The following is a 22,383-nucleotide window of genomic DNA, read 5'->3' on the forward strand; positions in this document are numbered from 1 at the left end:
AGAGTCCTGGGGTATCGAGTATTATGAAATCTTATCTTTCAGTCCTGCCCTCCTCATCCACTGCCCCACCCCCACCTTTAAAATGGTGACTATACCCATTCAAAATCCTGGTACTTTAGAAGTGTAGGTATAAGGTGTGTGTAAATTGCTTATATGATCCAGTTCTTCTTGACAAAACATTAAAGAGAAACCTTCTCCCTTTGGAAGTATTCTTGACAAATCTTGCTTTATTAAAGTGTAATACTATTCAATAACTTCGTAGTAAATAATATGTTACTTAAACTTCAAAGCCAGATGAGCTTATGAAAAATACTACTCTCCCATTTCCATGATGGGTAGAGTCCAGGCTGCACCCACAGAGGAGTGGTGAGAGTCCAGTTTTGGACATCCTTTTTATAAAGGATTGAACTTTGATAGAGACACAGAATTACCACTTGAAAAAAGTGATTTAAATATTGCATCCAATCTTGTAATTTACCAGAAAAAAACCCTCCTCACCTAAGAGAGCATCTGAAAGAATTCTAAAAATACTAACATCACGTTTGAACTGAAAGGTAGATAATTATAATCAATTATTAATTTGAGTCAGGGAAATTAGTCTGGTACTTAAGACATGCAGTTGTGGAAAGTAGTTAATGCACAGCTGTGATAATGCAAAGTTTTAAAAAATACACTAGAACAATCATGAGTGGATTTAAACTGCTTAGATATTGGAAATGGCAAAGGAAATTAAATGTTTTGATGTGAGGTGTCTGAAGCCCAACAACAAATAATTAACTAAGGCCAGGTATTAGTTCTCCTTCATAAAGCTTAAATTCAAACCACCAGTATACTTTTCAAAAAGTTAAAAATATGGCTCTCATGAAAATATATAATGAGTACTTGTCAACAAGTTACTTTACTCTTTAATGAGGGAACCAGGAGGATGGCAAAGTTTATAGCCTGGAAAGGACTGCTTTGAAATCAGTTTGCTAAATTGGATACAGGGCAATCAAACTCTAATCTTTGAGTTGCATGTCTACAAATATCACTTCCATTCTTACTGGATGAAAATCAATTGCAGCTTACCAATCTTCTACAAATTCACAAGACTGGACCCCTAAATATTGAATATTAAGTCAAACAAAAGTGTGTTCCAGAGAATTTGAAAAACCTTGGATGGGCTTGTTCGAAAATGCTCCAGTATGATATTGTTAAGATCTGTAATCATTATTTTTCTCTCAGTTCCAAGTTTTAGACAATTTTTCTTCACAAAGGGAATATCATCTGGAGTCAGGTAGTATTATTAATTCTGTAGGGCAGCTATTCTTTTAATACCTAAGACGTTGTCCTGATGTAAGTACAGATTCATGGAAAAGAATGTTCAGCGCCTTGACCATGGGATTCCCAAGGATATGTTTTGAAGTGTGACACGTGCAGAGCTGGATATTTTGGTCCCGATTTGTTGCATATTTAAAAGACCATTGCCCTCCAGTTTCCTCAGTGGTTAACTAAGACTAAATACTTCATCAAGTTTATTTTAAGGCATAAGTTATACAACTGAATGTAAACTATAGTGTAGACAGAAGCTTCTCAGTGACAGTGTGATTTTGAACTGGCCCTGGTGTTCACATTTACTGGACTACTGCTTCCTTTAATTTCCACCTTCAGCTTATAAAGTCCCCTAAATGAGGAATTGTCTTGAGAAGTTTTCCTTTAGAATTTTCCTTAAATTATTCTTCGTAATTTTCAAGACTGACTCTATGAGGTGAGGCTCTGTTTAAGTGAGAAGAGAAAAGATGGAAGAGAAATAGAAAACATCAGAAGGCGTGCACTTCTGTGACCCCATAGCCACATGTTCATTACCAGTACAGGTCCTGAGAGTGATTCCTCGTTTCCAGGTGTATCAATGTCTAAGGCTGGAATTATTTGGGAAAGCAGCTCTCATCCTCACATTGATAGGCCACTCAATGACATTTCTCCTTTTTAATAAGCTCCAACAGAATAGCTGTGACAAGCATTGATTCATGGGACTGTAATTGTTGCTTCATCCCTGAGTCAAGCAGAAGACTTACAATCATTATCATTATTTTCCCTCTTCTCCCTTAGAGAGAGGAACACATCATTATTCCTATTTTACTATTTTTTTGTCTCATTATTTATTTATTTTTCTTAAAACTGAAGAAAAAGGACAGAATTCAACATCTGCTTAATGCACAGAGATGGTAGATAATGGCAGATGTGATTCCTGATTTTATTTAGATCATGGAAATTGACAATCTGTCCTTCTAAAGTTTCCAAGATTGTCCATGTCTTTATGTTTTTAAGTGGAAATAGATGTCACTTTAATCAATGTTTCATTAATCACTGCATACAAAGACATACATTTCTTCAGTTCCATAGATACACCAAAGACTTATAATTAAGACTTAGTTCATTAAATATATATGTATATGTATATATATATATACACATACATATATAGAATTTATTTTCTACTGAGATACAATTGACATAACATTGTATAAGTTTAAGGTGTACAGCATGTTGGTTTGATATATTTATATATTGCCATATGATTATCCCTGTAGTGTTAGCTAACACCTATATCACATCGCATAATTATCACATCACATAATTATCATTCTTTTTTGTGGTGAGACCAATTAAGACCTAGTCTCTTAGCAACTTTGAAATTTATTATACAGTATCATTGACTATAATCGCTATGCTATTTTGGAAATATAGAAATTGAGGAACTGAGAAGTTACATAGGTCTAACCAAGTATATATGGAATCCTCATAAGTCTTTATAACATGTGGACTAATCCAGCTCATTTATCTGTTTCTGAACTTCCTGAGACACTGTCAAGAGGGCAGGGTGTCTGTAAGTTTGTTCTACCGACTTCCCACCCAGCCTTTCCACGTGCATTGTCATTACCATGGTCTAGGCTGTGGTTTCTCTAACCATTTCCTGGAGCCATGGGACTCTTAGGGGGTTCTCCAGGGCCGCTGGGCTGAGATGGGATGCACCCTGCCACCCAACCCAGAAAAACTCAACTGCAGTGGCCGTTTCCGAGTCTGGAATATTCCTCCTCCCTAACTTCTCATGGGTCATTCACCAGTTCACCCAGGTTTCTTTTCAAATGTCACCTCCTCAGAGAGCCCTTTTCTGCCTCACTCTGTCTACACCACAGTCTCAACCCTGCTCCCCTCTCCAGCCATTCTCTGACTTCTGCATGGCACTCATCACTCAGCGTCAGAGTATCTGTGTATTTGCTTGTTTGTCTATTGCCTGCCTGCTGTGTCCCCCATTAGAACCTAAGTCCCAGAAGGGACAGGAATTCTGCTTAGTTCAGCATTATATCATCCGGGTGTTAAAAAAAAAAAAAAAAACCAAATAAATATTTGTTTATGAATAAGTGAGTGTACTGAGATTCTGCCTAAGATTACATTTAAATAATGTTCTGCTGCTAAAAATATTTAAAAACTGGTGGTCTTCACCCTTAGACTCAGGTTACTGCTCCAGGCTTATAAACCTTAGGCCTGACTTCAGCCTCTCTGTCATTATTTGTGTTCTAAACACTTCCATGGCTTGATCTTCTATATCCCAGGTGGCTCATGCCACTTCTCAGGTCAGAATATTTCCATCTATGACACCTCATTGCCTTCAGAATGTTGTCAAGGGCCTTTTGGCTTTTGACATTTAATGCCCACCAAAATTTGCCTCACATGCTTTCCTGCACTGATTCCTAGTATTTCCTGGCAGTACTTTTTTCAACATTGATTGCTTTTTTTCTCTTTTCTGTCTTTATTTGCTCAACCTTCAAATCCCCATCTAGATACTCTCTCCTCTAGGAAGCTTTCCCCAATCATATTGCTAGAAAATAACCTTCCAAAGCAATTGATTTGCATTATTCTGGTGGCATGGGTCACATTGTGATTTGTATGGAAAACATTTGTATGTGTATCTTATTTCATTTATTAGCTTGTAAATATCTTAAGAATGAGAACAGTAACTTATCTACATGGTGAAGTAAACAATCACTGAGCAGTTATTGGAAAACGGATAAAAGAATAAAGAATTTTGTTTTTAATTCTGTGAATCCCTAGTAAAATCCATACCCCTGTCTCTGGGCTAGAGTTAGCTTATTCAGTTGCCCATAAAAAGCAACTAATTGATAACAAACAAGCCAAATATGGCTCAAGGATAAGATGTACCCACAGGAGAAGCATTTCTAGATAATTTTGTTACAGTAGCTTTGGGACCAAGTCAGCCAGGAGTCAAGAGACTGGAGCTTTAACTGTGACCTCCAATCAAATTGTCAGGTTCAGCCCAAGGAAAGCACAGCAAAGAAAACATGGTGTTTCCTTGAGTAGAGAAAATACAAACTCTGCTTTTGCCTGAATTATTCAGATGAAAGCAGAGATTTGGGGTTTGTTTGTTTTGAACGACCTACTCAAAAATGCTGGTTATAACTAACTTATGATCACAGGCAAGTGTTTTATTTTCGACTTTAAATTTTTGTCTTGAGATATCATCGACATATGATAAGCTATACATATTTAAAGCATACAGTTAGATAAGCTTTGATGAATCTATACTTCCATGAAACCATCCCCACAGTTAAGATAATGAACATATCTATCATTCCCGAAATTATAGGCAAAGTTTTAAAATTTTTATTTTTTGAAATAACATACAGTAAAAATGATGGTTTTTTTTGGTGGGTCATTTTATAAACTCAAAGATATATATAGATTCATGTAATCACCACCACAACAGGATACAGAACATTTCCCAGAAGTCTCCCTTATGCTGTTCCTCTGTCCTCATATCCTCCCACTAATCCCTGCAACCACTGATCTGTTCTCCATCTCTATAATTTTGTCTTTTCTAAAACGTCATATGAATGGAATCATATCATATGTACCCGTTAGAGATGGGCTTTCCTCACTCAGCATAATGCTTTGGATGTTCATCTCAGTTGTTACAGGTTATTAATAGTTTCCTTCCTTCCTTCCTCCCTCCCTCCCTCCCTCCCTCCTTCCGTCCTCCTTCCCTCTCCTCCTCATCCTCCTCCCCACTCCTTTTTCTTTTTCTCTTTCTCTCTTTGGCTGAGTCTTACTCTATTGCCTGAAGAAAACACAGTTGGTTTATTCATTCATCTGTTGAAGAACATTTGGATTGTTTCCAGGTTTTGGTGGTTATTGAGGTGCTACAAAGATGTGTGTACAGGTTTTTGTGTGTATAGACAAGGGTTTGTTTGTTTGTTTTGTTTTGTTGCTTTTTTAGATTCTTTTTTACCTTGCTTCAAAAACACTAATGGAGTGAGAACCAAATTTGTCAGTCTACAAAACAGGGAGGAGTTTGAGACGAGTTCTTAGAAAGATGTGCTCTCTGAAGGGAATGGCCATTCTGCCCCTTCATCCATAGCCACGGTGGCTCTATCCATCTACCCCTGCTCTACCCCTAGTTTTCCAGATAACAAAATTCTTGTGGACCTTAGAAATTCTCTTGGTTCCATAGTAGGAGTCCCTGTGCCCTTGTTTTGATGTGTTACATGTTGTATTTGAAATGAGATACATATGTCATAGCAAGTAGTTTCACGCAATCTGGAGTCCGGAGTGCTTCTGTTCTAATTAGTGGAACATGAGAGTGAAGCTACAGCTTTGCACTGGTGGAGAAAAAAGGTCTGAAAATAGGAGAGCATTGGAAGAATTCCCCATCATAACGGACAGAAGTAGAAAGAACAATCATATATTATTGTTGGAATCTTGAAATTCTTTAGAAATATGAGTCTTGGATTTATTATTGACTCATATATTGAATCATCTAATTCAATAAATATTTATTGAATCAACTATGTGCCAGGTACTATTGTAACCATATCTTTTCCACAATATTTTATATTAGCATCTTATTAATATGCTATTGTTCTTATTTTGGTTTTTTTGTGCTTTTTTTTTTTAACAGGGGTCAATTTTACAGCTCGCTCCAGGCTGTTTGCTGTCTTACCTGCAACCCCATCCGAGAGGCCCACCATCATCCTGGCTGCTTCCCTGTGCTCAGGGGTCTCGTGGCTTGCTCTGTGCTGCCTCGTATGCTGTTGGTTTAAGAAAAGCAAAAGCAGAAGTATGTAATTTTTTTTTTTAATAAAAATATCTGAAGGAAATGCCATGATGTATAATATATATATATATATATATATATATATATATATATATATTTTTTTTTTTTTTTATTATATTTATTTTTGGCTGTGTTGGGTCTTCGTTTCTGTGCGAGGGCTTCCTCCAGCTGCGGCAAGCGGGGGCCACTCTTCATCGCGGTGCGCGGGCCTCTTCACTATCGCGGCCTCTCTTGTTGCGGAGCACAGGCTCCAGACGCGCAGGCTCAGTAGTTGTGGCTCACGGGCCTAGTTGCTCCGTGGCATGTGGGATCTTCCCAGACCAGGGCTCGAACCCGTGTCCCCTGCATTAGCAGGCAGATTCTAAACCACTGCGCCATCAGGGAAGCCCTATAATATATTAACTATTCTTTTTCTTCCCCCAAAGAGACATTTTTATGAGCCTCTGTAACATATCAAACCACATGGAGCCAAATTACTCAACTCATACAGTAGAGACAAGGATTGTCTAATTCTAAATAATAATAATAGCAATAATGATGTCAGCTCTTATTTTTGAATACTCACTATGGATAGGATTCTAAGTACTTTAGAGATGTGAATTCATTCAATTCTCACAACAACTCTATGAAGTAGATACTAAGTACTACATCTGTGTTTCAGTGGTAGAGCATGAAACCCAGAAAGGCTAAGTGACTTGCCCAAGGTCTCACCACCAGGATCAAACTGGGTAGTTTGGTTCTCTCCATATCTGACTCTGAAACACTGTGCCCTACAGCCCAGGTGACCCTCCAAAAGGAGAGTTCAATAAAGGGGAAATGTCCTCTGCTTTTTCAGAAGAAGGAAGAGAGTGCTTGGTGTGGTTTTTTTTTTTTTTTTTTTCGCTAGGAGCATAGAAATTGTGTTCTTAGGCATTTTCCCAGAAGCTGATCTTTTTCTTTCTTTCTTTTTTTTGGGGGGGGGGGCGGGGGTGGTGGGTGGAGACATGGATGAAACACTTTGATATTAGGAGATACTAGGAAACCAAAGTGATAAGGAAGAGTGAGAATAAAAGAGGTGAAATGAGGAGAGGCAAAGAGAGAAAGTGAAGAATTAAGAAAGGAAAGAGGAGGTAGCATGGTGCCACCACTAGACAGTTCACTATGCTTGGATTTCTGAGAGATGCTGAGGGATGGAAGCTCCACTAGATGCTCTTTAGTTTGAACCAAGCTTCAGCCTGGTCTCTCCCTCCCTCCCTGGCATCATCAGGCTTCACAGACTTAAAGAAAACTCAAGGATCCCTTGTCTTTCTCAAGAAGAATGGGAACTCATCCTGTGTTGTTGCCTGTGATTTGTTGAATCACGGGTTTTGGTCTTTTTGTTTTAAAATCTAAAAATCTGTTTGTGTGTGTGTGTATGTGTGTGTATGTGTGTATATGTGAGTAGTGCTTTCTGGTTTGAAAGTAAAGAACTTTCATAATTTTTAATCTCATGGTTCGTGAAGTAGGTGATTTAATTCTCATCCTCCATTTTATAGTTAAACCTCCCAGCCATGGAGGGACTGTCCTCTAAGCTCGCTCACCCCATCTCTTCTCTTTTGTTCACCCAACTCTAGAGGAAGCTTCTTCCTGCAGTTACTAACGTTATCAGTTATCTCAGTGTCCTCTTTTTGCTTTCTCAACCTTTCAGTATCTTTGGACACATTTCCCTGTATTTAATTTCCATATTTTCTTGACTGGACACAGACTTCTAACTTTCTTTTAAAAAATTTAAAGAGATTAGGAGGAACTTCATGAAAAAATACATAGTCATCAGTTCTGTATGAGTAATTTCTATTTCCCTCTTTATATCGTTCTGTATTTTTCATATTGCTATAATTAGCATTTATTACTTTAGAATCAGAGAGGATATTGTTCCCTATCTTCCTCCTAGAAAGTGATTCTCTGATCCAGCTGTACAGACTAGAGCAGCACTTTACAAAATTTTGATCTCGGGACCTCATCACACTTTCAGTAATTATCGAAATCCCCAAAGAGCTTTCGTCACTGTGTGTTCTATCTATCAGTATTTCCAAATTAGAAGTTAAGAGAGAACATGTAAAGCTATTTATTAATTTATTTTAAAATACAAATAAGACATGCATTATATGTTAATATAACATATTTTTAACTTAAAAACTATGTTTTAAAAATATATAGTGAAAAGAATGACATTTTTTATAAACCTCTTTAATGTCTGCCTGAAAAAAAGTCAGCTGGATTCTCTTAGCAGCTTCTGCATTCAGTCTGTTGCAACGTATTGTTTTGGCTGAAGTATGTGAAGAAAATCTAGCCTCACGCAGATACATAGTAGAAAAAGGAAGAGTATTAATAACCTTTACAGATACCGTAGACATTCTTCTTTGATATTGCACCCAACCTGGACAAGAGGAAGTTACTTAAAGGTACATCTCAATGTACTTTTTATATTGTTACATGAAAATGCACCAGTCTACCTTGTACTTTGAATGGAGATTTTGCCCATACGTGATTTTGAAACATTATGCTTTGGCCATTAAGGAAATGTTGTTTCACTGAGTTATGCAGGTCTACAAAATGCTGATATATTTCCTTCTATAATTTAAAAAAAAATCACATTAATATCAACAGAATTAGAAATCTGTGAAGCTTATAGTAGTTGATAAAAATTTTCTAAAGTTCTAAAATTTCCCATGTGAGCTTGATTTATATTACTGGCAACAAATACTGTCAATCGTTTCTTTGAAGTTACAGGCTCACTTCATTTACTTAAAAAAAAAAACTCCCAGTACCAAAGTATGAATAACCATAATTTGTCTTTCAATCATTCTTTCAAGTTCTTTCAATGTAAAACTGGTGTCCTGTGAAAAAAATCAACTAGTTCAGCTCAAAACTCAATCACAAAAGTGCCTTTCCTTGAGAAAATCATCATCTGTCTTGGCATGGCATTATCTGACATCATATTACAATTTATTTTTTTTTCTTCTGCCATCCAAACTAGAATAAAAGCTCTATAAGGGCAGACCTGGTCTTTCATACTTATCATTGGCTTTCCAGTGCCTAGAACAATGCCTGGCATGAAGAATATAAACGTATTTTTATTAATATATTTAATGAACAAATGAATAGGAGAGAAGGCATCACTCTAGTCAAGAGCAGACTGAAGATATAAAGTCTTCAATCAAAAGCACACAGCTGTATGAGCTCTGTGGATTGCACCAGTGCCAATTTCCTGGTTTTGATGTCATACTGCAGTTATACAAGTTGTTGGAAGTAGGGAGAAGGCTGGGTGAAGGTGCATGGGTCATCCCTGTACATTTCTTTTGACACTTTCTGTGAATCTATAATTATTTCAAAATAAAATGTTTTAAAAAAGTATTAGTAACATTGCAGCTCTGGTCAACAGAAAGATAACACGAACCACCAAAGTGAGACACATAGTGTCATTTTCTAGCAGCCATTTAACCTTAAATATCAAGATAATACTTCAACATGTAATGGATATAAAAATATTAGATATCTTACATTTTTGAAAAATCAGGTGTGTATTTTACACTTACGGGACATCTCTTTTTGAGCTAGTCACTTTTCACATGTTCAGTAACTACATGTGGTGGCAAGTATATCGGATGGTAGTTTTATACCTCAATGTTGTGGTCAGTATATGGGATTTTATTTCATTATTCCTTAAGCTCTGAGACTATTAAATGCATTCTACTGCACGTATATCACAATAATTTTGGGGGAGCGGAGAAGGGAAATATCCTAACACTTAGGGCCCATTTATAATAAAAATGTCACTTTATTCTAAAAAAAGCCAATGTATTTTTTCATTAATACAGAAATAAAAAGTGAAGAGATTTCTGAATCCCAGACTAATGATCAAAAGAATCATAGCCACGTCTCACCCAAACGCCAAGGATCACAAGTAGAGACTGAAAAAGAAGGCACAACAATGGCAGAAGGTAAGCTTGGACAATGGGATGATTCCCACAAGAGAAACAAACCCATTGTGTGGGAACTGGAGCCTCCCGCTGGCTGCCAGTTTCTGAATCAGTTTAGTTTATAGCCCCTCTTTAGCCTTTGTTACTTCTTCTCAAGGAAATTATACCCCAGTATAAGAACACACGAGTCCAGCTGATTCACTCAGCTACTAACCAATTATTCGAGTTGACATTTATATATATTTTTTCTTACTAGAAGATTATGGGTTTAACATTTGAATTCGTTATATAGAGGAAAGAAAAACCAGAGTATAGGCATATAATCTTTCCCTTAGCTATTGCAAAGCTGCCAGTTTGGCAACATAATTGAATCTGGGAAAGAAGAGAATGGAGTTGCCAAATACCAACTATGCAAAGTAGATTGAATGCAAGAACCCTCGAGAAATAAGTCAGCTTTGTTAAGCTCTGCTTTGTTGTTTAGTTGTACTTTTTGCAAAAGGTATTATTTGCCTACGTTGTGCATGATGCCAGATGATTTTGCTTGTTATATTGTTAAATTGTCATTAGAGTTGCTGCCAAGCAGAGAAAAGATAAGCATTTATCACACACCAATGTTTTGTCCTTCTAAGGACACAGAAATTACAAAGACAATGGGCAGAACACAAGATGGATTTGCCAAGTACTAGTATGGTGTATGAAAAATATTCATGAAACTTCGATGGATCTGAAATATTTTGAAACATATGCTCTAAATAGGAGAATATTCCTTTTTTCCCCTAAATAATAGCCAATTATCATGATATTTTCTGCTCAAAAAGGAATCCAAATTTTACCGGTTCTGAGTGGATGTTTCACCAAACCATAGCAGTCCGAAGTTGTTCTGCCTCTAATGAGTTTAATGAACTCTGGTGACTGTGTGTATCTGCGTATCAGTTTGTTTGCCTGTTTGGATTTTTTCCCACAGAGTAAATGAGGTTTTTTTTTTTTTTTTAAGTTTCCCATCAAATTAGCCATCCATACTCCATTCACCTCCTGGACCTGCATCAAAAAGTAGTAGGGAATGTGAGTGGGTGGGGGTGTGAAGGATGAAGATAGAGAGGAGGGGGCAGGAGATCTTTCTAGATTCCATCTAAGACCACTTCGACTTTGGTTTCCAGAAGCTTCTTGTCCATATTATGGCATGCAAATTCAGGACAGGTGTTTGAAAATGGTCCTCTGAACCCAGCTCTGTGTAGAAGAGCATATTCAACTGCATTTTCCAGCAACCAGCAGGAGTGATGCTAATCTTTCCCCTAATCTAATATGGCCATTTACATGAATCTCAGTTTCCCGGCTTAAATTAACTACATTACACAGTCCACAATGCCTGGATGTTTTATTAAGGGACATTTTTTATGTGGGAGATTATTAATAAATTACCAGGAATGAAACAAGGGACAGGGCTCCTGTGGAAGAGTTTAGGTTGAAGAGACAGAAGAATGAAAGAGGCCATTTTATTAGGACATCCAAGTTAAAAATAGAAAGATGTGTGATCCAAATCCTCCCCTGGGGATCAGAGAGGATTTGTTTTCTTATCTTCTAAGCTTTGTCCGAATCTTAAGAGCATTGTTTCCAAGGGAAGTAATTAGGCATCTCTTGCTTTTCTTTGGAGATTATTACCAGCTACAAAACACCTAATTATTGCTAGCTTTAAATAAATTAGGTTTTATTTTATTATTACCGTGGCACTCTAGTTTCCTTTTCCTTCTGTGTTTTTAAACTTGTGGCATTTGCTGATCAAGCCATTGGCCGTCTCTCTCATAAGCACTCTGCAAACACAGAGCAACACCTTCACATATTTAGCTGGTGGAATCAAGCATTTCCACTGTCCAGTAGATTCAGACTGTAAATTCATCACGCTACGGCTTTTAGCAAAAATTGTATGTATGCAACAGGGAAGGGAGTAAAGCATGTATCCCTTGTGTTTTACTTTTACCAGGGTTTTTGACATAGGGAGCATCTGAGCTAGCTTTTAAAATTGACATCTGCTTTTGTCACTTTGCTACTCAGAAGATCTAATGGATTACCAGCCTCAGTTAGAGAGGCAGGAGAATGTGACAGTTAAGAGCGTGAAACTCGGGTGTCAGCAAGACTGGGTTTAATCCTGATTCCCTTGTTGACTTACTTCGTGGCCTCAAGCAGGTCCACAGTCCTCTCTGTGCTTTTCGGTTTCCTCATCAGGAAAATTGTCCTAATAATATTGCCCACACTCAGATATTGTGATGCTGATTGAGTTAATGTCACTCTAGAGTGCGGAAAGATTCCTGGCGTGTTGTATGCGCTGTGTATGTGTTACTCATTGTTGGTCTTTCTTGCTACTTAGGACTCAACGCCCTCCAAGACCTGACTCCACCCTGTCTTCCTGCTCCTACTCTGGGTTTCACCTTCTTGCCCCCTCCTCACACTCACCTGTTCAAACCCCCTCAAGCTTTTCAGCACCAGCTGGTATGCCCTTTTTTTTCATAAAATCTTCTCTAATCCTCCCCACCTCAATGAAAATGAATATTTTCCTCTTTGGGGTTCCAAAAATACTGAAATCATACCTCCATAGTCACACTTAACGGTTTTTGGAATTTGTCATATAAAGATGGCTCTCTGTTCCCACAGGCCAATGGTTCTTAACCAGGGGCAATTTTGTCTCCCAAGTAGGGTGACCAAGTCATCCTGGCTTTCCTAGAACTTTCGTAGTTTTAAAAATGAAAGCCTTGTGTCTCAGTAACTCCCTCAGTCTCAGGCAAATTGGGACGTGTGGTCATCCTGCCTCCAGCAGATCCTTGCATTGTCTGGAGACATTTTTGTTGTCACAGCTTGGGGGAGGGGGATGCTTCTAGCATCTAGTGAGAAGAGATCACCCCCACCGCAAAGATGATCTGGCTCAAGATGTCAGTGATTCCAAGGTTGAGAAATCCTGGCAGAAGCGATTACTCGTCTCTGTAACATTTAGGTGAGAGATTGCTGGAATTACAATGAATGAACTTAAATTTTATCTTCTAATACATATTAAATAAGTATTTATTTATTTCCTGTATTTTTTTTGTACCTTATGAGGTCCTCTCTGTATAGTTACAAAGAGATGATATTTGGCTACCTATCCTTTATGAATTTCTAATATGATTGGGACACAAGAATAATATTTTGGGGAAAATGAAAGAACAATTCCAGGCAATAAACAAGTAAGTGTAAAGCAATCACAACAAACAATATGTATTTGTAGAATTTGAGGAGGGGAGAGAATGCCAAAGGAGAGAAAGAATGCCATTATCCTAAGCTACATGTTTAGTGCTTCCAGCTCCCAAATCATATCACACGGTTTCAAATCCCATTTGCTAAGGGTTTAATTGTGTACTTTGCACAAACTCAGGTTCACAGAAGATCAGGGAAGGAGCCCTGCTTTGCTCTGCTGAAGCTCAGTTTTGTACCATTCCTTCTCGGCTGTTCCCTTATTCCTCTTATTTGGTTAATATCCCCCAAATCTCCCAGGCTAGACACCTCAGAGTTACCTTTAACTGCTAGTCTCCCATTACCACCCTGCCCCCTTGCTTGCTAGGTTTTATCAATTCCACCTCTGCTGTGTCTTGGTTTTCATCTCCCACCCACTCCATTTCCCAGATACATCTTCAGTTCAGCCTCAGTTAACACACTCCTCATAGATGTTCTTCCTTCACTCTTTCTCTTTTCCCACCAGGACAGTATTCCCTGTACACAGAGAATAAGACTCTCGGTTTCAAGATACCCTTCTATAATGTACCCACAGATCTAAAGTTTCCATTCTTTCCAATCCCAGATCAAATACTTTTTCTCTTTTTTTTCAAAATCTTTTATCTAGAAGGAATAGTCCCCTTCTCTCAACTTTTGTGACACCTCCCTTTTATTCATTTAACACCTTTTATATGTAATATAATTATTTGTTTTTATCTTGTCCAGATTCCTCTGTTTAAATTCTGTATCTTTTCTAATCCCAGCAGCACCTTTACCAGAGGGTGTTAGGACATGAGACCATTGATCACCATTGTTGAGTAAATGGTGAAGGTAGAGATGAAATGAGCCTTTCTCTTTTCCCTCTCCTCTTTCCAGAGACCTCTGGATTCCAGCAGTTCTTACAACTGCTGACAAAAAAAAAAAAACGGCTACTCATCTCATCTAAAAGAGATGGAGAAATTTTATCCTGGTTCATAAGATTAACAACAGGACAATGGCCACACATCTTTTGGGTCCTAACAATGGGCAAAAAGCGACAACTTCCTTCCAGGCGATGCTGTCTGCTGGCCACCTGAGTTTCCTCTCCCAGTTTCCTGGGGACTGCCTTTGTCTTTGCAGGACAGCTACTGCTGGAGATCTCAGTGCTGCCTTCTCCAAATCGTACCCTGATCTGTGTCTGGCTACTGGTCACTATTGTGTGTGTGTATGTGAAATACATGCCCCGAATGTTGGGAATGAAAGACTGACATGTGAAAAGGGGCTCCATACCATGCAGGTGTGACCATAAACATTAACTTCGTGGATTTCTTATCTCTACCACGTTTGAATTCTACTGACTGTATATGCTGTGTGTTGTGAATGTAAAATAAAAAAGACTGTCAATTTACCTTTTTGTAAGTACAAATCTATAGGAATGACAGGGAGAGGAGAGGAGAGGAGAGGGCTGGCCTCAAGATGTCTGGAAACAGTGAAGAACAAAACAGTTTAGAACAAGAAATTGTCCCAAGTTCCCAAGAAAGTAAAACTATATTTGGAAGTTATTAATAAATAGCATGTCCATGCCATATAATAAAAAGATATGAACATCTCCTAATTTAAAGACATAAATAAAATCTATCACTTACTCCTTAAGGAAACTTTAAAATAAACTAACCAGGAATAAATAAGATGCCTGGTAAATAAGATGGAGAGTTCCAATGCTATTTGCAACCGAGATCCAATATTAACTTTAACAATGGAATATTAGAAGAATTCCTACTTAAATGAGGGTAAAACACAGAGCTCATTCTTACCATAATTTTATAACATATATTTTGGAATAGGAAGAAACAAAGTCAGATATAAAACAAAATTTAGAGGACAACTTTGGAAAAATATATGATGATTTACAGATGATTATTTAATGATAACTTAAAGATTCAACCACTAACTGCTATAATTTATAAATAACTTGAGTAACTTACTCAAATATAATGTCAATCTATGCAAAAATCATACTGTATAAGCCAATGGTATACAGTTAGGAAAGACAAAGAAATACACATTAGTGACAAAGAATATGCTGCCTTGGAAAAAAAAAATCTATAAACAAGAGATATATGGGACTTATATAAAAAATAAACTATATTTTATTGAATAGTTTAAAGAGAAGACTTGAATACATAGGGAATTACAACATGTTTCTAATTAGGTTGACTAATATTGCAAAGACCTCAGTTATTTCTATATTAACTTTGGTTTAACACAGTTCCAATTATTTTATACAGGAGTAGAACAGCATAAGATGATTCTAAAATTCTTCAGAAACTATAGATCAACACTAGAAAACTAATTTTTTACAGGAAATTGTTTTTTTTGGCAGTGGGAAAAGGTAGCTCAACCAGAGAGATAATATTTATGTCACTATTCTTCAATGTGATACTGACACAAGAATATATGAGCACATTATGAGAAATAATCTCAATTAGGTATAGATATAGATACTAGATATAGAAATGTAATATGTGATAGAGATAATAAAAATAAAGGAAAACACAAGCATTAGTCTATAAATGGGGCTGTAAATTTGACTCTTTAGAACATTTATTAATCTAGATTCACACTTCAAAAAATATACCAAAGTAAACTGTAGATAGATTAATGAGTTAAACTAGGTTTACTAAAACATAGCCATTGCTAGAGTATTACAAACATAATAAAGTGGAGATCACTTATGATATGTGGGATTAAAGGCATTTTTTTCTTTATCTTCTAAAAATTTTCATACTTCCTGATTTGCCATGCATTGTTTATTAAAAATAAATAATAATTTTTCATTTAAAGGAACAATCTAGAAAGGACATTGGTGATAGTATTTATAATATGTATCCATTAATATTAATTAATACTTACCAATTAATAATGAATAATTTAATGTTATTTATTAATTATGTATATGTCTTCTTCAATATGTGGCAGGACTGTGCCCTTATTGACAAATGAGAAACCAAAGTGGAGTCCATTCTTTATGTTGGCTGATCAGCCATCCATCTTGCTGCTTTAGATCCTATTTAGGCTTCAAAATAGACGTCATTATACTGGGTCTTTTGTACTGAATTCAGGTCATCCAACACTAAATGCAGCACATGGAGACTATGCTATGAAAATATAAAGAGTGGGAGTGGGGTGGGGAGAGGGGAGATTCATTGTTAATTATCCCATTGCAAAAGAAACCAATGAGTGAAATAAGTCAGACAGAGAAAGACAAATACTGTGTGATATCACTTATATGTGGAATCTAAAAAATACAACAAACTAGTGAATGAAACAAAAAAGAAACACGAAAAAAAAAAAAAAGAAGCCAATGACTACTACCCACACAAATTTTTAAAACCGTAGCTCAGCATATTTGTTGCCCAAGAAAGTTCTGGAAGCCAAAAGAGATGAAAGTTACCTGGAAAAGTTTCACTGACTGTGGATGGACCTGGATGGACCCAAAACCATGGAGTCTTGGTTTTCATAGAGAAAGGATCTGTGTTCCCATATTTTACCCCATTCTTCCTGAAACTTGATCAAACCCACAAATGGGACTCTGAGATAACGTGGAGGAGCAATGTGAAATGCTATCTTTCCATTTTAATGGGGACTCACCAATGAGATGGAGGTGGAAAGGAGGCATGCCGTTTCATATGATTTGATACTCACTATTCTTCCTTCCCTAAAACCCAAATATTCAGCTGAATGCCTTAGGACACATATCTGCTATAAATTCATTTTTTTATCTCATTTGTCTGAGATCTAAGCTTCCTGTGGAGGTCCAAGATCAAAGGATCGGATTCCTTCTGATGTCGGTGCTGACATATAATGTGTGCTGACTTAGTTCTGTCTATAACCTCACAGTGGGAAGTGGCCAGCCTCCCTTGGCACCTTTACTCAGTGCACTCTCATTTCAGCTGGGGAGTCTGTCAGCTATGTTGCTGATTGGAGCTGCCATGTAAATAATTCATGGGAGATTTTTAAATGGTTTTGGGCCTGCAAAGGAAAGCTACACTCGTGTTAGTCTTTTATGAATAGATGCAGACCTGAAGAACAAGGGGGAATAGATTTCCAAAGACGGTCTCTCAAAAACAGAATAACAATACCTTCAATGGATTGAAAATAGGTGACTTGCAGTGTTTGATTCCCCTTACATGAGATGGTATTGGTTGTACAAAGGGATAAAAATTCAAAGCCCTTCTTCCTTTTTAAACTTTGCTTCTATCTGACAATCGATTATTCTTGTTGTTTGGTTATTTGCTGATCTTGATAAACTATATCTTTTCCTCCTGGTGGGAGCGGTAATTATAGAGATGACACCAAGCTCAATACTTGGCATAGGATTGGGCTTAACAGAGGGGCAAGGTTAATGGCAAAAAAAGTTCCTTCCCTGAAGGAACTCAAAGTTCTAAGAGGAAGATGAGACTCTCATACAAGGAAAGGTGTCCAATAATAGAAAGAGTTGCCCAAGTCAAATGAGAAACTCCAGCCAGCAAGTATTGAGGCACAATGCAATGTAGTTTGAGCTGTCAAGGAACAGTTCTGGAAGGATTTGAAGATCCCATAGTGAGACTAGGATAACCTGAAAGCTCTAAGCAAGAGAATTATCCCATAGTTAGAGGACCATGGCAGATACATGCTAGGCAAAAGGACTGTGGAAGAAGAGAGAGAAGATATGGATAATGTGGGCTTCGCAGAATATTAATTGACACATCATCAAAACTATATAAGGAACATGATTACTTTATCTTGTTTTACTGCTCCAAATCAAAAGTGTGTTATATATATTTTATATATAGAGAGAGTACTCATATTTATATTATGTTGCTATTACCTTCTTTCTTCCTCACCTCAGCTCCCATTCATTGTTAGATTAAATTGAGGTGGGAAATTGTTACCCTTTGCCTCAATACTGTCTCTTACACCTTGATATAGACATGATGACTGTCTCCTAACACAAGCCAAGATGGGTCTCAGTAAACTAAGAGAGAAGCATAATACACAGGTTCATAAATTAACGTCTACCTTGTATTTAAAACTATACACGTACAAAAAGTTCACATTATGCATTTGGTGGTGAGATATGAGATAAGCAGGGATGGGAAATGTCATGCCCCACTCTCATGCATGTATCCAGCCAGACTTTCTTCTTAACTCACTGCTATCTTAACTTTACACAGTATTGTGTGGTTCTCACAGTACAGACTCTGGAGCCACAAATCTTGACCTCTGTAATGTAAGTAAGATCTGCCATTCCTTTATATGTTGTCTTGAGAAGTTACTTAATCTCTTTGTATCTCAATGGCCTCCCTTCTAAGAGGGAGATAATAATAGCACTTACTTCACAGAGTGCTGGTAAGGATTAAATAATATATATGTGTATATATATGTATGTATATATGTATATATATGTATGTATATATTTTTATATACATACATATATATGTATATATGTATATACATACATATATATAAAATATATGTATGTATGTAAAAAATATATATATATATATAAAAATTGGTGGCCAGCATGTGATAATTGCTATAATTGCTATATAAGTGTTACTTTAAATGATTATTATCCTTTCTCTCTTCAAAGAACACATACTGGAATGTAAAAGGATGAGTATCACTAACACAGAATAATTTTGAATTTCCTTTAATTTGTTTAAAAACAATAATTTAATAAAATTATTTAAAAAGTTGAACTATAACATTTTATTGTTTGTAAAAATAGATTGATACATACCTCAACACTTAATGAATTATGAGGACGAGACATTTATGAGTTAGGAAATACTTTCTGAAGGAAGTGAGAAATTTAGGGAGGGGAGTAAAAGAAGGCAGAGAGTTTTGAAAGACAGCATGGAAAAAATATTTCAGGCCTAGGGTGTGTTTTCTTATAGGTTGGTAATTATATATACACACTCATATGGATATGTGTTTATTTATATATTTATATAAATATATATTTATATAAATATATATTTATATATATATTTATATATCTCTGCATATGTTTATATTTATGTTTTTGTAAAATCAAAAATATTTAAATGATGAATTTGGCATAAAAGCCAAAAGTATTAATAAGACTGGTTTTTAGAGCTCACATTTCTAAATACAAGTGTGAGTTAACCCACTTGGTAAGGTCTGACTCTGGCCTAATTTTCATATTTAAGCTGCCATGCTTACAATGAAAAATCCTGATTGACTTATCAACATCATAAAAGTTTTTTTCTGGGAAGCTATATTATCAAATTTGTGTTAGATAGTTAATATTAATTATCAGTTGGGCTTAGGATATCGTGTTTTTCTTTTTTTTTTTCGAAAAAGTATGTATTCCCAAAGATATTTGGAAATCGATAAGGTGATATAACTCAAGCTTTAATTATTTGGAGATATCTTTTCAGGAATGCTAAATATGCAAAATGTGCAATCAGCTGATTGGGAAGTAGGTCTATTTCGTCTCCTCCTTCTTTTCTCTCAGATTTGAGGATGAAGGTCATGCTGGGCAAGCTGAACCAGCTCCCCCATCAGTCACTGAATGGTGTGTCCAGAAGGAAGGTAAGCCGCCGTGCAGTCCAAGAGGAAGGTGGCAGCCGAGAAGAGGCTGAGGCCGCGGTGCCTGCTCCCAGCATTACCAGTGTCGCATCACAGGGGAACACCTGTGCTTTGGGCTCTCCTGCTCAGCAGGTGGACCTGCAGGAGACTGGGAGCTGGAAGGAGGCCCAGGAGCAGGTGCTCCGATACCAGCTGTCAGGCCAAGATCAGCTGCTGCTGCCCTGCCCAGACCTCAGACGAGAGACGCAGCGACTGCAGGGCCGGAGTCGCCTGGGCAAGGAGCATGTCAGCCTGGGGCTGTCCCAGGAGAAGCCAGCCTCCTGCGGTGCCACCGAGGCATTCTGCCTCCATTCAGTACGTCCGGAGGCTGTTCAGGAGCAGCTGTGATCAAGGAGTAGTGAGGGCATCTGGGCTGAAAGTTATAATGTTCAAAATATATCTGGATCATGATGAGCAGGGGAGATGAGGCCTGACCAGTCTGGACACTAAGAAGGGAGAATATAGACTCTGAATTCTCTGTTTTCAACTTTAAAGTGGAAGACAGTCATATAAATGAATGTACATTGAAATGGTATCTGATACATCTTTTGTATTTATCACGAATCCTAGTCCAATGTCAGGCAAATAATAGGTTCCCAAATACTAGATAATTTTTTACTTGTTTTTAGCTTAAGCTGGTTATCTTTCTGATTTACCAATTTTAATAACAGTGTAATGCTGATTTATACCAGTAGGGGGTGGTATTAAGCTTCCTCTAGGATGATCACCCACAAAGCTTTGGGCTTCTCTTATTGAAGGGATCATGAAAAAGTCTGGTCTGCTACAGCTATTTCTGCAGTGTTGAAGCAAAACATTTCTTTTTCCTATGGGAATATTTGAAGGACAGGAGAAGACCCTGCTCCCTGGTCTGTCAGCCTTACCTGGCAACCACCTGGTTTTTCACAAGATGATTTTATTTCATGGCTTGAATTCAATCATTATTAGGAGCCCACAGTTGAGCAAACATACCAAGCTTGCACCTCATGAGTACTGACACATGGAAATTGAGATTCTCTTGGGCTTTGCTGAGATTTTAGTTGAGGACAAAATATAAAAATAGCAAGTTTGGGTAAGGAAATTGTCCATGGACCACATTTATGTTTTTCAATAGTTCTTTCTGTTAATAACTGAGTCAAATTTACAAGTGGAAAAAAACTGTAGTGGGAGACTAGAGATGACCAAGTGGCCAAGTGGATTATCAGCTAACTTAATTATTAGAAAACTGCTTTTTTGGAGAAGATAGTGCATGGGAGAGATTACATCATGTGCAGCCTCTCTAGGCTGTGTGCTAGGGGTTCAGATGGAGACCAGAGCAGAGGGTTAGCTATGCTGATAAGTTGAGTAAGGATATGAAAGGTAGTTTCACCCAATTCACACATTTGCAGAGGGCCCATCTGTGTCCAAACTAACTGATACTTTAAGCAGCCTGTGTCCTTGGCTGTGGATCCAGAAGGTCTTATGCACCAAGGGAGTAAAGCCAAGACTGCAAAGGTGAAGAAAATATCTAGAAAGAACTTGCTCTGAGCTTTTCCCTAAATCGAAACCAGGATTTTCCAATCTCTGAAAGATGAAGGGGCTGTCCTATGTTTGAATTAGAGCAGAGGAAGGAAACACACTCTATCATGGCAGAATTTTAAACAATGATGTCCTGGAATTAGCCCTGGAGGAGGTATTAATGGCAGAAAGTCATCATCTGAGGGCAGCAGCGGGAAAGTATGGCTCACTCTACCATGAGCTGGCAGGGAAGTTCTCAGCCCCTGTGTCCATTCTTTTTTTTTTTTTTTTTTTTTTTTTATTAATTAATTTATGGTTGTGTTGGGTCTTCGTTTCTGTGCGAGGGCTTCCTCTAGTTGTGGCAAGTGGGGTCCACTCTTCATCGCGGTGCGCGGGCCTCTCACTATCGCGGCCTCTCTTGTTGGGGAGCACAGGCTCCAGACGCGCAGGCTCAGCAATTGTGGCTCACGGGCCTAGTCGCTCCACGGCATGTGGGATCTTCCCAGACCAGGGCTCGAACCCGTGTCCCCTGCATTGGCAGGCAGATTCTCAACCACTGCGCCACCAGGGAAGCCCCCCTGTGTCCATTCTTTAGGTGTCTTGCAGACATCTCAGATCTTAAAGCTGCCCTGAAAGGAGGTAGGCAGTCTTCTCTGTGACACTGTGTTGGATTCTCTGGGTCCTCAGAGAGCTGTGATCTTTCACTACAAAAACATTTCAGAAGTTAAGGCTTTTGAGGAGTAGAAAACTGCCCACTAAGGGTTTGTCTGTACATTCTCCCTTTCACCACCTCCAATTCCAGCCCAGGTGTCTTTCCTGAGCTCTATATTGTTTATCGAGCTGCCTACTGAGAAATTCCACTAGGTTATCCCACAGCCACTACAATGTTAACAGGGCCTAAAACCTGCTTCTCCTCAGGCTTGCCCTCACACAGTGCATGGCATGACCACATTCAGACTAGAAATCTAGAAGTCACCCACGACT

At 37.7% G+C, this 22,383-nt stretch overlaps 1 protein-coding gene across 16 annotated transcripts in view; it reads left to right on the forward strand.

The window, feature by feature from the left end:
* Positions 1-20,435, forward strand: part of PKHD1 (PKHD1 ciliary IPT domain containing fibrocystin/polyductin) — a 439,380-nt gene extending 418,945 nt beyond the window's left edge. For 14 of the 16 annotated variants that reach the window (XM_082411613.1, XM_082411615.1, XM_082411603.1 and 11 more), the window contains 3 exons: positions 5,957-6,115; positions 9,949-10,071; positions 19,793-20,435. In XM_082411613.1, the coding sequence (XP_082267739.1) occupies positions 5,957-6,115; positions 9,949-10,071; positions 19,793-20,253 (743 nt within the window). In that variant the 3' untranslated portion in view covers positions 20,254-20,435. Of the gene's footprint in view, positions 1-5,956; positions 6,116-9,948; positions 10,072-18,482; positions 19,773-19,792 lie in introns of those variants that run through there. The other 2 variants (XM_082411609.1, XM_082411616.1) reach the window with 2 other exon arrangements.
* The last annotated feature ends 1,948 nt before the right edge of the window (positions 20,436-22,383 follow it).

Source organism: Balaenoptera physalus (genome assembly GCF_965194825.1).
Source record: "Balaenoptera physalus genome assembly, chromosome: 11".
In the NCBI taxonomy this organism is placed as follows: Eukaryota; Metazoa; Chordata; class Mammalia; order Artiodactyla; family Balaenopteridae; genus Balaenoptera; species Balaenoptera physalus.